Genomic DNA, 16,684 nt, shown 5'->3' with positions numbered 1-16,684 from the left:
TGCTGGCTGATGTGAACATTAACTGAAGCTCTTGGCCTGTACTGAGTAAACAGTTCCATAAATGTTTACATGCCGTTTTTGCACATCTTTTTTTGGATTGCTGCTATTTGCTCTTTGGACAACATTTTGTTTACATTTTTGCTACAGTTCACTTTGTCTCTTTACACAGGTTTACTGGCAGAGCTATTTTGTGTTTTGTCTTGCACTGTCCTGTTTGTCTTGCACTGTCTTGTGTTGTCTTTGCACTGTTTGCACCAGGTTGCACACATGCACTTTATGTGGCGAGGACACTTATTTGTCCTTAGCCCTGTGTTTTCTGTGATTGTTGTTGTATATAGCATCAGGGTTAAGAAGGAATGTTGTTTCATTTCACTGTGTACTGCGTCAGCTATATATGGTTGAAATGACATTCAAAGCTTCTTGACCTGATTTAAATGTGCAAGTGTACAGGATTTCCTAATAAGTGAAGGGGGAATGTATGATTTCTTTTGCACATCATCCAGGTATCTAAGCCCACAACCTCCAGGAGGCCAGTACCCACTGAGCCCCGCACACCTCTTAAACCATTTAATATTATAAACCATCTATTATACAATTTTGCCATGATCAAGTAGTCATGCTTCTACCAACACATTTCCAAATCAGTGCTAATTTGCATTTGAATTAGATTGTAGATATGAACTAGACCGTGTGAGAGGTTACACATTGTCCCATAAATGCATCCCTCCAAGCTGCTTCTTTTCAGTTTTTAAAATGTGCTAAAATTGTAGTGGAGGGCAACAATTTTAAGATAAGGTTTGGTCAGTTAAAGAATTTGCTATAATCAGCATGGTGACATTGCTAATAAGATTCTGTAGAATGTTGCATGCAACAATCTAAGTCATCAATACAAGAGAGAAATGAGAGAGAGATTAAAGAGGCAAAATGGGGAAGTGGTAGCCCTGTGGTTGAAGACATGTGAGTTTAAATACCAGTACTACAAAGCTGCTGCTGCTTCAACCATCATTTGCTCATGGTATAAATGAGGTAATTGTAAATTGCTCTGAATGAGGAATAATCTGCAAAGTGCCATAGATAAAAAGGTAATGAAAGTTTTTCTATTTCTCTCTGTGGCAATAATACATACTGTATGCTACTGATGAAGCAGGTAGATATTTGTTTGAAAAAATCCTTGACTAAATCCTATACCAAGCCTTATATGCTTTGGCTGTCTGAAAGAATTGTAATAATATTGCAATTATGCCACACACCATGGGGAACCACAGTAGTGTTGTACTGCTAAAAAGATAGCAAGAGAACCAATTCAGCCTTAGTCTAGAGGTCTGCACTTAATAATGGGGCGAGGTGAATATTGCTACAACTCACAGCTGCATATGACTTTCTATCACCTCAGGTAACTGCGTGTTTATAATAAAGCATGGAAGAAGCAGATGGACCCCTGATCACCAATACAAAAATGAGTCACATCTTTATTCTTTCCGCATACATAACCCATTTAAATTTTCTGTGAATTAACACACACACACACACACACACACACACACACACACACACACACACACACACACACACACACACACACACAAACACACACACAATTAGAATGTTTTTCTTTATTTTCTGATTACTATATAATTCATAGATACGAGTTCATGCTTTAGTTAAATGCAGGAGACAGACAGCACTAACCACAATAAGCCAAACGACACTAACAAGCTAATTAAGACCTCAGTCTCCATGGCAACCCACATAGACAAAGAATCAGGCAAGAATCTGAGGGAAAGCAAGCGAGTGAGGATAAGAGACAAGGGGACAAAATGGGAGATAAAACCCTTCTTTAAGACGTCCTGTCTTTCTATAATGCTCCTTTTCTCTGCTCTATTCTCGTATACTATGTCAAGTTAGAATGATTCGAAACGGAGAGATTAGTGGTGATGCGGTCTGCAACTCTACAGGCTTTCAGGGCTTTGAGAAATGAGGTATGATTCACACTCCGCGGCTGCTCTCTCGGCTATCGCTTACCGGCTCTTTAGCCTCACGCCATTACTCAGCACGGGCGCCAGGCTACACAACGCACCAGCCATTAGTTATGAGCTCACGCAGGACAGCACGTCTGGCTGATTCCCTAGAGCTCAAACAGGGATGAAGAATAGACATACAGGAAGAGAACATAAACATTCTGTGTGTGGTGGCTACTAATTAATGCCATGAGCAGCTTCGCTATATGTGCTGATATAAATGCCTGTGAGTATAGCATAACTAATGTACTTAATGCATCTGAAGCTAAAGCTTTGTGGAACTGAAATCATTATTACACACTCACTCACTCACACACTATATATATATATATATATATATATATATATATATATATATATATATATATATATATATATATATATATATATAAAATTATATATTAGAGAACAAATTATAAACAATTGAACAATTCTGAAATCTTCACTGCTCAACAGTTGAAGGATTTTTTGTCCTCTCTATACCATGCTACCAGAACACCTTTTCCACAAATTAACTAAGGCATTTAAAACAAAAAACATTATATTGCAGAAAACACACTGATCAAAATTAGAGAACAACAATGACTGTAGCATGGAAAAAGATTACAACAATATTTTCTGAAGGTTACAACAGTCAGCAATTAGTAGGAAGTGTACAGGCCTCTGCTCTGAATGACTTCAGCACATCTGCGGCCACAGGACAGCACTAGTCTCTCATACTGCTCTGGTGTGATTTTGGTCCACTCTTCTTCCAGTCTCCTCCACAGTTCGGTGACTGTAGTGGGTTTCTTGGCCATAACTTTGTCACCAAGGATTTTCGAGAGGTTCTCTATTGGGTTGAGATCAGGACTCTGGGCAGGCCATGTCATTATTTCAATGTTTTCAGTTTCAAGGAACTGCTTTACCCGTTTTGCTGTGTGACATGGAGCGTTGTCCTGCATGAACACTGCGGGCTGAACACAGGGAAGAAACCATATGTTGTTGAAAAAGGTTCTGATAAACATTTGCATTCACTCTGCCATGTAGCTGTATAAGAGGCCCAACTCCTGCTGCAGAAAACATGCCCCAAACCATGACACTTCCTCCTCCACTTTTCACTGACTTCTTTACACACTTTGGGTTCAGTCTTTCTCCAGTTTGTCGCCGAACATAATGTTTCCCATCGGACCAAATAAATTAAACTTGCTTTCATCACTGAAGTGTACTTTGGACCAGTTCTCCTCTGTCCACACAACATGCTCCTCAGCAAAGCTTAGCTTTCAGTCCAAATGCTCTTAAACGTCGAGACACTGTATGACGAGACAGATCCTTACCCTGTTCAGCGCTGAACTGGTGAGCAATTCCAGCTGCAGTGTGGAAACGATTGCCCATTGAGATCCTCCGCAGTATCTTGTCCTCTCTTGTATTTGTCTTCCGTGGACGACCAGCCTTCTTGGCGGACTTGAATGAGTTTGTGATGTTGTAAAGATTCAATATTCTTGAAATCACATGGCTGATAGGGTCATCTCTTTGGCCTTTATCTGGACAACCTGCTGCCGGAGGCTTTCAGTCACTTTAGAACGGCCCACCATCTTGCAGAGTCAGTGAAACTGGAAGTTAGGCTGGCAGTTAAATAGGGGTTGAAAGATAATCAAGGAAATTCGCACCAGGTACCAAATGAACACCAATAACTGGGAGGTATCTGAAAGTGTTCTCTAATTTTGATCAGTGTGTTTTCTGGAAAATAATGTTTTTTTTTGGAAATCCCTTAGTTATTTTGTGGAAAAGGTGTTCTGTTAACATGGTATAGACAGGACAAAAACTCCTTCAACTGTTGAGCAGTGAAGATAACATTATTTCAGAATTGTTCAATTGTTTATAAATTGTTCTCTAATTTTGATCACCAGTGTGTATATATATATATATATATATATATATATATAATCCTAAAAAAGAAAAATAAATCAAACAGGCCAAAGTACAGTATTTTATTATTTTTTGAGAGAACCATGAATGTTCTTTTTGTTTATACTGTATGCAACAACTGTTACTTTGAACAAATATATAATAAGGTTACATTTATACACAACAGATAGATATTTATATTACACAGTATATTTTCATTTAAAAATGCTCTCTTTACACAATAGTTGCAATTTTACAGTTTGTTTCTCCAAACAACTAGTCTAAAAGCCTCTTGTAAAATTTGCCAGTAGTTGGATTTTGATCCATCTTCAGTTTACTGGTTGCTCTCTAAATAGTGTTGAAATATATAGCTTGGATGTATGCTTTAGTTCATCGTCTTGCTACACAGTGAAGATGGTTCGAATTAGCCACAGTCCAGATATAACTGCATGGCATTCAAGTTCGGAATTGTTGGATTTCGGATCAGTATTACTTTTAACCAGAAAAAGTCTACAACCTTGACTGCTCCAAAACAACCCCAAACCATTAAGGTTCCACCTCCATATTTGATATGTTTGACTTTCAAACCATAGTTTGTTCTATTTAAACAAATGGAACATGCACATGTTTCCTAACTGCAGACAGGCACTGTAAAGATTGTCCCTTTAAAAATACTGATTAAAAAAATCTTTGTATTATAGTATGACATTTACAGTAAGAAATAAGTATGTTAGAATTATAGTACCATGGAGAAGTTTTAAGAAGTCTGAAGTTGTGCAATTTCAAAAGATTTTAACGATCATTCCTTACAAGGTGAGCCCAAATAATATGTCATTAAAACATAAGAATATGTGCATGTATAGCAGAACAAAAGCAGTAGACCTCTACTTATCTTATCAATTCTCTTCATCAAGCTTGTACATAAATGGAGCTGCATCCTCAGAACAGAAACAGATGATTTTAGGGTAAAAATGGATGCTTTTCTGACCATTACCATGCTTTGTTTAATATTCATGTATGCTATTGCCATATCAGTAGCTGTTCTGTGAGTTTTGCACCACTATATTTTGACCTCTTGTTGGTGGCTTATAGAGTAGCATCACAGCAGCAATCACACTGAGATTTTTATATCAAATATATACAACGCCATGACTGGTATTGTCAGAAATGTCAGTGCTAGGAACATGTAAAAAAAACAAATATCAAAAATGTTACACAATGTTACAAGAAAGCCAGCAAGCAAGTTCTTCTAAGCTTTTTGGAAAACCTCCCACAGTTCAACTCTGTTCACACATCTTCAACTCTTACCTGCTTCCTTCAGTGTAAGAAAAGTCTTAGACTGCATGAATGTTTTTTTTTTTTTTTAAGTCAGTTACTGAACGTGTGACTTTCCTTAAGAAAGCTAACTTACATCCACACATATGTAGAAGCCAGAACATGAAAAAAAAATCTTACCAATTTTATTAAGTAAAAATATCTGAATATAGTCAAACTGATCTGGTATTTTCTATTATAAGAGGAAGGAAACAAGAAAACAAATATAAGAGCATTAAACCTTAATCTGGACATTATTTTTACATTATGACAGTATAATTAATTTTGTTCATAGATTAAGTTGCTTAATTCGATAAATGAATGCAAATGCTTTAAAATAATGTAATAATCCTGATTTGTTTTATTATAATTTTTAAATAGGTATTACTAGATTAATGTTACTAAATTGAAGATATTTACCCTCAAATGTGTATCAGTAAAATGGCACATATGGAAAATAATGCTAAAATGGGGGTGAGGCAAAGCTGATCAAATTTTCCCTAATCAATTCATTAAATAATCTGTTAAATAGGAAAATATTTACTTCCTTTTATTATTCTCTCAACTTTTTCATTCAGACAGACAAAGCTTGTGTATTTGCACTACAATGTGCACTTTGAAGGCATTTGAATAATATGAATAAAAACTGCATTATACATCTTGCTGTTACTTCTTATAGATATTTTGGTCCTGAAACTTCACAGTTGCCTAAAAAAATGTGCAAGGATTGTGCTTTTCTTAACGGGAAAAGAAAAAACACTTGTTTTTCGCATTTCTGCCTTAATGAATATGCCATTTAAGGCATTTCTACCTAAAGTTGAAAACGCAGGCCTGTTCGTCTATGCAAATGGATTAATTTGCCGCTGCAGTGTGATTTACTATCGCATGCCTGAAATCCACTTTGGGAGAGGTGATTGCACGTGCAAATTAGTACAACTGAAAAACAGGTAGTTGCAGGAGCCTGATTCAAATAGGCGACAGAAGACAAAAATACATAATTAACCCACTCTTAATAATGCGAAAGCTTATCAAAATCTTGCTGCAATCAGATTTTTTTTTTCCAAATGGTGGATTCATTTTGTGTAATCATTCTTTACATCACTGGTGCCAACAGTAATTCAAATGAGCTTTTTAACAGTTTTTTTCTACCTATGATGTTTTATATATCAGCATACAGTATTAAAATATTATTATATACCATATTGTATGCTCATGTCTTCACACTATTATTTTAGTTCATACAACAGCATTGCTAAATATCTCAATCAGTAACAGGAAGAAATAAAAAAAAAAAAAATATATATATATATATATATATATATATATATATATATATATATATATATATATATATATATATATATATTTAAGAATCTTTGGAAAACTGCTGTAGTAAGGAACAAAATTACTTGGATGTGTTATAGGAAACTATAAGTATGGTGTGCTTTGTATTCAGATATATCACAACAAACAGTGTTGGATTATTTTTTAATCACATTGTACCCTGTGCTGTTTTATATCTGAAGTAATATAAGATTTTGAACATGTTTAGGCATGTCTCAATGCCTTAAAAATGTATTTCAGCTTAATTTTTTTCTTCCCAAAGTGTCTCTGAGATCCACCTTGCTCCGTGATTTCATTTACACAATGCTTCATTATGAATCATCCACATGTTACTCACTAACCGTGATCAAATACTACTTGACATTTGGGATCGTATTTAATTAAAGCCTTGGAGTGCAATTTGCTAAGACTGACATCACTTGATTCATTTTTTTAAACACTTGTTACACTGGCAGGATTCAAGAGCAAATAGTTGTAATAATTTGTTCAAAAAGACACCACTCCTTGCATGTGCATTTTTTTTTTTTACATTTTTCTTTTTCACCAGAGGTTTTAGACACTTATAAACAGTTCATTCAGAATTTACCATGTGGGAGCAGGAATCGGCTTGCATGCACGTGTGTGTATATACTTGGCTGTGGTTTGTGATTAAGTGGGCCACTGTTTTGGTTGGCAGCTTGGGCAGACTGGCTAGTCTGTGGTGGAAAGGAGAACAGTCCCTGACACCCCACCTCCTCATCTAGTGGGATCTCCCTGCTGCCAAGAGCAACATTACAGCATGAACTCCATGTGGGAAAAAAATTGCCTGCACAGTTTATGTGTGGAAAGGCAGCGCGAGGACTTAATTGCACGTCTTAATCAGAAGCAGAGTGACAAGAAATCCATCATGCCCCTGCAGAAACTGTAAAAAAAAAGAAAAAAGGTCGCACCATTCACTGGAAGACAAGTCATGTAGCAAGACACGATTGACTCCTCCTAAAAATGCTTTCAAAATACAAAATTCAGACAATTACTATGTAGATTTAACTACAAAGAAAAGTTGCATTGCACAATATACTTTTCTGACACTTGTCTTAGGTCTTTTTCGCACTCGAGTTATTTTCTGGACACATGTGCCTGGAGAGTTCAGTGTATTTGGTGAAGTGTGACAGAGTGCTTGAAGTTGTGTCCTCTACACCAGGAGCAGTCATAAAATCCGATCCCGTTGCCTGGGTGCTTGCTTCAACCATGTTTTTTTGGTGTGGTCTGCATTGTGTTTGAAAGCTATCTGCTCACTACAGATGTGAAAGAACACCTTATTGATATATAGAGCAAAAAAGTCAATAAAAAAAAAAAACCTTAAAAGTATAAAAATGACATGATTATTTGAGAAAGGCAGAAAGCCCAACAGATAAAATATCCATATTCATGAAATTTTAGGTTTATTATAAGCGTAACACACCAACTTTTATAGCATTTAGCGCAAAGGTTACAATATTTCAGTGACCTCTGTGTACTGACAGTGTCAAAAAGATACACATGCAACTAAAAGCATTTAGGGATCATGCCATGCATTTGAAGACCAGTGTTTAAGTAACCGTTTAAAAACAATCTAATTAATGAACGAATATAATGCCTACCAACAGCAGTGCACGGAATTGCATACTCGATCCGTGGATCTTAAACAATTCTTCTGCATTAAAGCAAACCTGCAATAAAAAAATTAGCCTCTCCCACAAACAAACCCAGAATCTATCCTGGTATGAACTGAATTATTCTTGCCAAGTGTGAAAATGTAGGCTATTTAGTTCCAATGCTGTGAACTGAAGTAGCAAACAAGCATCACTGCCTTTCCCTCACTAAAAAGAAGCTCCAATAGTACAGACTGGGTAAGAATGAGCTGTAATAGACACAGAAAACACAGTGAAGATGTGCAAGAATCAGGATGTTCATGGTCTCTGGAGATCACACTGAGTCAGTCACTGTGTCCTGTTTGACACTGAGATTTCTCATTGCCATACAACCATCATCACTCACAGTAAAGGGACCACAAGGCTCACAATGACGAGGGCAAACAACGACAGCGTAAAAGCGAGCATCCTCCTGGGTGGTTTATGAAGGCTGCTGCTTTCGGCACGCTCTATGAAAACTGCGAGCAAAGCGTTCCAGCCGTGTTGACACAGGAAACATATTTCTGTCAGCACTCCATCAATATTTATAGGCCAGCTCTCACCAAAGGGAGAGGCAGTTAAACTAATCAACAGCCCTGCACTACTTTCTCACACACTAACAAGCGCACACACAAACACACACATATACAGTAAGTGAGCGCATGGGCATTGAGTGGGCGTGTTTATCGCATGTCGCCCTGGCCAGTGAATAAAAATGAAAGCATAAGGAAGAGCTGATTATAAACAAGATGTATAGTACATACTAGCCACATTATCACTAACATGATAACTATGTCTAACATGCCTCAGAAAGGAAACACACAACTGACAATTTGACAGTTTATTTCCATCCTGTCCTTCTTGATCACTAACAAGGGCAATGATAATGAAATGTAAAGCACAGCTGGGATAAGGTCACTTACATGTCTGTGTGCTATGAATGAATGTAAACATACTAACATTGGCATACATAAATTAGACTATATCAAAATATATATTACTATTATTGTGTACACATAAGCATACAGTGACTGAATGCATAGATTAACATCAGTATATTGTTTATCTTCTCTCAGACAACTGGTATTTTTATGGCTAGAATTAATTACCACTGTGCTAGCATGATGCTCAGCTAAACCGTTTTCAAATTTACCTTTGAGATATTTTTAAGGTCCTGTCATATACATTACAAAATGAAGTTTGGTTTGCACAAGAAATAGACTCCATACATGACATTCATTGACACGTTTGTCAATAAAATATCTAAGAAGTTTGATCACAGACAAATCACCAAATGTATTGCGATCGCAAAGATAGAAAATCTATTGTTTTAGAAACCGGAGTTCTCTACTACAATTTGTATAAAATGACCTGTTTTAAAAGATCAGTATAACATAACTGAATGGGAGACAACTGTTACTTTTAATGCTTAATCATTAATGATTATATTTTGCCTATATAAAGAAAATGCAAAGTGTTTCCAAAGTATTTAGTCAAAGACTCTGAATGCATGACATACCTGTTTAAATCGACTCCTTTCATAAACAAACAAATTTGCTTGTCTTTATACAAACAAATCTGCTAAATAGTTTGACTTTGTCTGGCCCAGTTACAGGGCAGCATAACACACACAAATTAAGGATGCTATCTGTCTTCTTCTTCCTACATCATCTTACAGATGAACACAATTGGTTAGTGTTGCTGTGACTGACAAGGGAAAGACCGTATGTCACATCCCACCTCTTCCACCTAGAGAGCGCTGCCAATTTTGCTCTGTTGGACTCCCAGGCAAGGATGGCTTTAGCCTCGCCAGAATTCATGATCTCTGGATAATAGGGCAAAGGCTTTATTGCTGTAGCACTTGGTTGCTCTACTGATGCTTTTTAAATAAGCCATGTCACCAGTTCACTGCTCAGACCTGAGAGGGTAAATAACATTACAATTCTAGTGTGGTCTAAAAACTTTTCCTCTTTCTGAGCCAATGCCTTTAGGTCAATTGAAGTAAGAAGCAGAACTATGGTCACGTTATTTTCAGGCATTTACTATATCTACAGTACTACATTGAGATTCTTGATTTCTGACAATGAAATTTTGTTGGGTCTGTGACCTGATTGCATTTAGAACAATCAGGAGATGATTGTTCTAGAGCAGTGGTCCCCAACCCCCGGGTCGGTGGATCAATTGGTACCGGGCCGCATAGAAAGAATACATACATTATTTCCGTTTTATTTATTATTTGATTCTGAAATTTTGGAAAATTACCGAATTCTCTCCACCACATCTGTCTATGACTTGATGCATGTCATGATGCTTCCCTCGGTCACATGTCATACCTACAACCTTTTAAAGGGGCTGCTCCGGCCGGTAACACATAATACATAACCGCTAAACTGAAACCCCCAACTAGCAAAATAAACAAAAAACAACACAGGGGATTCACATTTATTATTATATTAAGAAAATACCAGTTTTTATGGCAGTCATATCGTTTTATTTTGTTGTATTTATTCGCCACACCTTAAAGGCCGGTCCGTGAAAATATCTTTCGACATTAATCCGGTCCGTGGAGCAAAAAGGTTGGGGACCACTGTTCTAGAGGCTTACACATGTAAGTACACACCCTTTGAACTGTAGAGGAGGACATTTTGTCAGTCTGATCATCAGTACAATCACTAAAATATTTATATACTGTAAGTACAGTCATAACTAACAGCTGATCACAAAATATTACCTGCCTTATCACACAAATAGAACAAGAAGCATTCACAATATTCAGACTCCTCATTCTCAAATGTATCATTCTTACCTTGTGATGAGGCAGCAGTCATGGATGATACTGTCCTCTACATACACTCCTCTCTCTTCATGTGTGTGTATAGGCCAGCGATTATGGCTCCAGCTTAGAGTGATGGAGGGGTCCAGGTAGGAAGCAGTGCATTGGAGTGGGAGTGGGTCACCCCGGAACACTAGCTGCCTTTGAGATGGGATCAGCTCAAGCAGAGGAATCTCCAGAGAGTCTGTAATAGAGTACAGTCTGTCCTTGACTGGAGCACAAAACAACAAATGACCTATGGAGTCTTATACACAGAAAAAAGATATGCACATGACAGATGCACACAAACTTTTAAGTGAGTTTAACTAAATATAAAATAAAATAAGGTCACTTTTATGGGGAGGAAGTAATACTGAAATCACTTCTGAAATAATCACAAACTTGTGCATGAGCTATAGCTGGTCAAAAGCCCTGGTGTGCCTAGACTATGTCCGTCTTTTGACCTTGAACATACAGAAAGTATTTTTTTCACAAATCACAAATGAACACCTCTTTAGAATGTTAATGGTGCTTCAATAAACAGTATTATCATTCTGTCTAGACATACAGTATAATGTAGGATGACGTACTTGCCGTATTTTCTGAATTATTTTAATTGCTGTCCTTTAAAACATTAATTTTAAGGAAGTTTTGAGTAAAGATGTTGAAATTATGGTCTGTGATAACCAAACATACACGAAGTGCATAGTGCATTGTGTTCAAAGACAAAAGTTGGACTACTGCCCTAATTTCCACCTGCTGCAGTGAAGGGGGATATGCAAGGGTTTTTGTGTGTGTGTGTTGTCTCTGTTCCCCAGGGTCCTCAGACACCTATAACATGTTAAATGAACTCATCTGCCAAGCTGGCACGAAAAAAGTAAGCGATAATGTGATAAAGAGGTGGAAAGACAGAGAGAAAGATTGAGAGTGTCTCTCATTGATGTGAGTGCCTGCTCTGCCCTAGCCAAGAGGACATGAGGATTACACCAATGTCCCTTGTGTGCTCACTACCACAAGTCTTATATCTTATTTGGAGACTCACATGCAACTATCAGGCACAAAGATAAAGCTTATACTGATGCCAGAAATCCCACACACCAGCTGTAACCTGCTCACCCTGAGACACTTGGCCTGCATTAGAAGATCCATCTTTTATTTTCTGTTACGCTAATGTAATGCTTGGACAACACTCTATGTCTCAGCAAATGATACAGTGGTTTTGGATTTGACTGGTTTCCGCTCAAGTGCTCTGGGTTTCAGAAACACATTGTGAATGTGTAGTTAAGTGTTGGTCAAGCCTACACTTTAACCTGACAAAGTTGCCTACATTTTGGCATTTACTATAATCCTGTACACCTTTTGAATATGTTTTCACCTTAATGCAATGCTAAGTCCTTCGCAACAGAAAACCTAAAACATAACAGAGTAAATTGTAATAGCAAAGAAGGATTTGTTGTTATTGTTGGCTGTTGCTTTTTAATCATTGCAGTGTAAAAGAAATGGAGGAGTGCTATCAAGCTACATTTATCTCCTGCCAGAAGCTAGATGTGTATCACGCAATAACAGTGTATTTGGGATCTAGAATGTGATTGTTGAATACTCTTACGTAACAGTTTTTTTTTTTTTTTGGATAAGGAATGTTGTCCCATATGTGTCTGATACAGGATTCTAGCTGCTCAACATTTCTGGGTGTCCTTTGTTGTATTTTTCGTTTCATGATGTGCCAAATGTTTTCAAATGGTGAAAAGTTTCAAAAGTCTAGCCTGCAGGCAGGCCACTTCAGCACACGGACTCTTCCACTAACTATTGTGATAGATGCAGTATGCAGTTAGCATTTTCTTGCTCAAATATGCAAGACCTCTCATGAAAAACATGTTTCCTGGATAGAAGCATTTGTTGCACTAAAACCTGTATATTCCAGTCAGCATTGGTGGAGTCTTTCCAAATGTGTATGGTGCTAATGCACTCCCATACCAGAGATGAGCCTTTTTGAACTAAGCACTGATAAGAAGCCCTATTGTCCAAAACCTCTTTTGACGTGGTGTCCATAGTTTTCAAAATGAAATAAAAATGTGGAATTGTCTGACCACAGAACAGTTTTCCACTTTGCTTCAGTACATTTTAAATGAGTTTTGGCCCAGAGAGGAAGACAGCGTTTCTGGATCATGTTCATGTATGCCTCCTTCTTTGATGGATAAAGATTTACCTGCATTTGTTGATGACATGGCAAACTGTGTTTACAGACAATGATTTCTGGAGGTGTTAATGAGCCCATGTGGTGATTTCCATTACAGAATCATGACTGGTTTAGATGCAGGGCCGCCTAAGGCCCCGAAGGATCACAGGCATCCAGTACTGATTTTCACCTTTTGTCCCTTGTGCACAGCAATTTCTCCAGATTCTTTGAAACTTTTGATCATATTATGTACTGTAAATGATTAAATATTCAACGGTTTTGCAATTTTATGTTGAGGAAAACATTATTCCGAATTTGTTCCACAATTTGTAGACAGACTTTCACAGATTGGTGAAGCTCTGCACATTTTTACTTCTAAAATAAAATTTTTCGCTAAGATTTTTAATAACACTTTTTTAACAATATTTACTTACTACTTAAGTAACATTTGCTTAAAACTTACCTTTTCCAGACTTTTGTCGCCCTGTCCCAAATATTTTTGATATGTGTTGTAGCCATCAAATTCAAGATTACCTTATTTTTCTTTTACATAAAATGGTAAATTTTCTCAGTTTAAACATTTTATTTGTTTTCTATGTTCTATTGTGAAAAAAACAGCTCATAACTGAGAATGTCTAAGACATCTTGTGTACATGTATGAGTAGACAAAAGAAAATAAAAATTAGGCTCTATTTATTGAGACATTGTCAAATGCATTTGCTGCAAAACTACACTGTTAATGAACTGCTCACTATTACTATATGTTGCCTTTCAAGATCAGAATTGAAACCGTCCAACACAAACACACGCTATATCAGTGCATGTTCTGAATTACCGCAGGTAAGCTCGTGTTCTTGAAGGCCATGAACTGGGAAGCCATGGAGGTGTGAAGGATACACACATGTTGTCTCATTTCCCACTCGTACGAATCTGGCTCTGGCCCACAGCAGCATCCACTTCAACTGGCAGTCACAATACAAGGAATCTGTCCCGAAGTGTCTTATCGTATAAACACACACACATAGACATACACACACAGGTAAATGAGTAACAAATGAAGACAATTAGCTTATCTCCTTGTAATAGTGTTATCAAGATGTTTCTAGTGTGCAGAAGTATCACTCAATAATCTTACAAAACTCTCAGGGAAGCCAAGTGCATGAACAGCCCTTCAGGCAGCGTGGAGAAGATGTTTCCAGACAAATTTCTGAAAGAAATAAAATAAAATAACACATACCAAGAATTATATGAAATAATTCATATTAAGTCTAATCAAGGTTGAATATAATTCACTACCATATTGTCAGGGAGTCTGTTTTCTTATTCAGAACTCATAGCAGGGTCACGGTAGGATCAGAAAGCACACTGTGTGTTTCAGTCAGCACATTACTCACAGCTTCGAGAGATTGCCAAGGTCAAGAAATATCTCGGCGGAAAGGCAGCCAATGCGGTTGTTGGATAGATCCCTGCAGATAGAGACACACAAAGAGAGGTCTTAAATTGACATAAATTGCCTGACGCCAAACATTTAAAAGCATCCCAGTGGATAAGCCATGGGTTGTGGTTTATAAACAAGGCCTTTTTAGTCCAGATACTCCTGTAAAACAACAGGGATGTCTGCATGTGGCTTCTGACTAACTGACTCATGTTCAGCAGGCAGACGATCCTCCTCAAGGGGACGCTCTAACTAAAGTAGCTTTTGTGTGAGTATTTGCTGGATGGAGTTTAATATAATTTAAATATCAGTAAAAGATAACACAAGTGAACACAACATGCAGTTTTCAAATGAAGGTGTTTTATTATTGAGGGAAAACTAAATCCAAAACTACATGGCCCTGTGTGAAAAAGAGTCTGTTAAAAATGTAGTTTATCGCACCCAAATTCAATTTCTCTAGCCACACCCAGGCCTGATTACTGCCACACCTGTTCACAATTAAAAAATCCCTTAAATAGGACCTGCCTGACAAAGTGAAGTAGACCAAAAGATCCTCAAAAGCTAGAAATCATGCCGAGATCCAAAGAAATTCAGAAACAAATAAGAAAGAAAGTAATTGAGATCTATCAGTCTGGTAAAGGTTGAAAGCCATTTCCTAAGCTTTGGGACTCCAGCAAACAACAGTGAGAGCCATTATTTACAAATGGCAAAAACATGGAACAGTGGAGAACCTTCCCAGGAGTGGCCGGCTGACCAAAATTACCTTAAGAGTCCAGCGACGGCTCATCCAAAAGGTCACAAAAGACCCCACGACAACATCCAAAGAACTGCAGGTCTCACTTGTTTCAGTTAAGGTCAGTGTTCATGACTTCACCATAAGAAAGAGACTGGGCAAAAATTGTCTGCATTGCAGAGTTCCAAGACAAAAACCACTGCTAAGCAAAACAAACATAAAAGCTCATCTCAGTTTTGCCAGAAAACATCTTGATGATCCCCAAGACTTTTGGGAAAATACTCTGTGGACTAACGAGACAAAAGTTGAACTTTTTGGAAGGTGTGTGTCCCATTACTTCTGGTGTAAAAGTAACACTGCATTTCAGAAAAAGAACATCATATTAACAGTAAAATATGGTGGTGGTAGTGTGATGGTCTCGGGCTGTTTTGCTGCTTCAGGACCTGGAAGTCTTGCTGTGATAAATGGAACTATGAATTCTGCTGTTTACCAAAAAATCCTGAAGGAGAATGTCTGGCCATCTGTTCGTAACCTCAAGCTGAAGCGATCCAAAACTCACCAGCAAGTTCACGTCTGAATGGCTGAAGAAAAACAAAATGAGACTTTGGAGTGGCCTAGTCAAAGTCCTGACCTGAATTCTATTGAGATGTTGTGACATGACCTTAAAAAGGCGGTTCATGCTCGAAAACCCTCCAGTGTGGCTGAATTACAACAATTGTGCATAGATGAGTGATCCAAAATTCCTCCACAGCCCTTTAACCGACTCAGTGCAAGTTATCGCAAACGTTGATTGCAGTTGTTGCTGTTAAGGGTGGCCCAAAAAGTTATTAGGTTTAGGGGGCAAACACTTTTTCCACACAGGGCCATGTAGTTTTAGATTTTGTTTTCCCTCAATTATATAAACCTTTAATTTAAAAACTGCATGTTGTGTTAACTTGGGTTATCTTTTACTAATATTTAAATTAGTTTGATGATCTGAAACATTAAAGTCTAACAAGCATGCAAAAAAATAAGAAATCAGGAAGGGGGCAAACACTTTTTCACACCACTGTACATATTCAAGTGCAGGGCCACTGTACATATTCAAGTGACTGTAATGAGTTTGTGTGTGTGTGTGTGTGTGTGTGTGTGTGTGTGTGTGTGTGTGTGTGTGTGTGTGTGTGTGTGTGTGTGTTTCAGTGCATGGTACAATAAACTGGCGTCACAAAATTAGCTGAACATGAATTAGTTACTGAAAACGAATTATGAATTAAAGTATGGGTGCACAGGTTTCTCATTTGTAGATTCCAACAAAATACACTATGGGATTTATTCTAGTG

General features: G+C 37.5%; 1 protein-coding gene across 3 annotated transcripts in view; it reads right to left on the bottom strand.

Moving 5' to 3' along the window:
- adgra1b (adhesion G protein-coupled receptor A1b) overlaps positions 1-16,684 on the bottom strand; it is a 201,138-nt gene that overhangs the window by 135,492 nt on the left and 48,962 nt on the right. For all 3 annotated transcript variants that reach the window (XM_083538295.1, XM_083538296.1, XM_083538297.1), the window contains 4 exons: positions 14,592-14,663; positions 14,333-14,404; positions 14,033-14,196; positions 11,016-11,226 (listed from right to left, as the gene is read on the bottom strand). In XM_083538295.1, coding sequence (XP_083394421.1) covers positions 11,016-11,226; positions 14,033-14,196; positions 14,333-14,404; positions 14,592-14,663 — 519 coding nt within the window. The remainder of the gene's footprint in view (positions 1-11,015; positions 11,227-14,032; positions 14,197-14,332; positions 14,405-14,591; positions 14,664-16,684) is intronic.

Source organism: Silurus aristotelis (assembly GCF_946808225.1).
Source record: "Silurus aristotelis genome assembly, chromosome: 4".
Classification (NCBI taxonomy): Eukaryota; Metazoa; Chordata; class Actinopteri; order Siluriformes; family Siluridae; genus Silurus; species Silurus aristotelis.
Note: the sequence above shows the minus strand (reverse complement) of the source record. Positions and strands in the feature narration are given on the sequence as shown.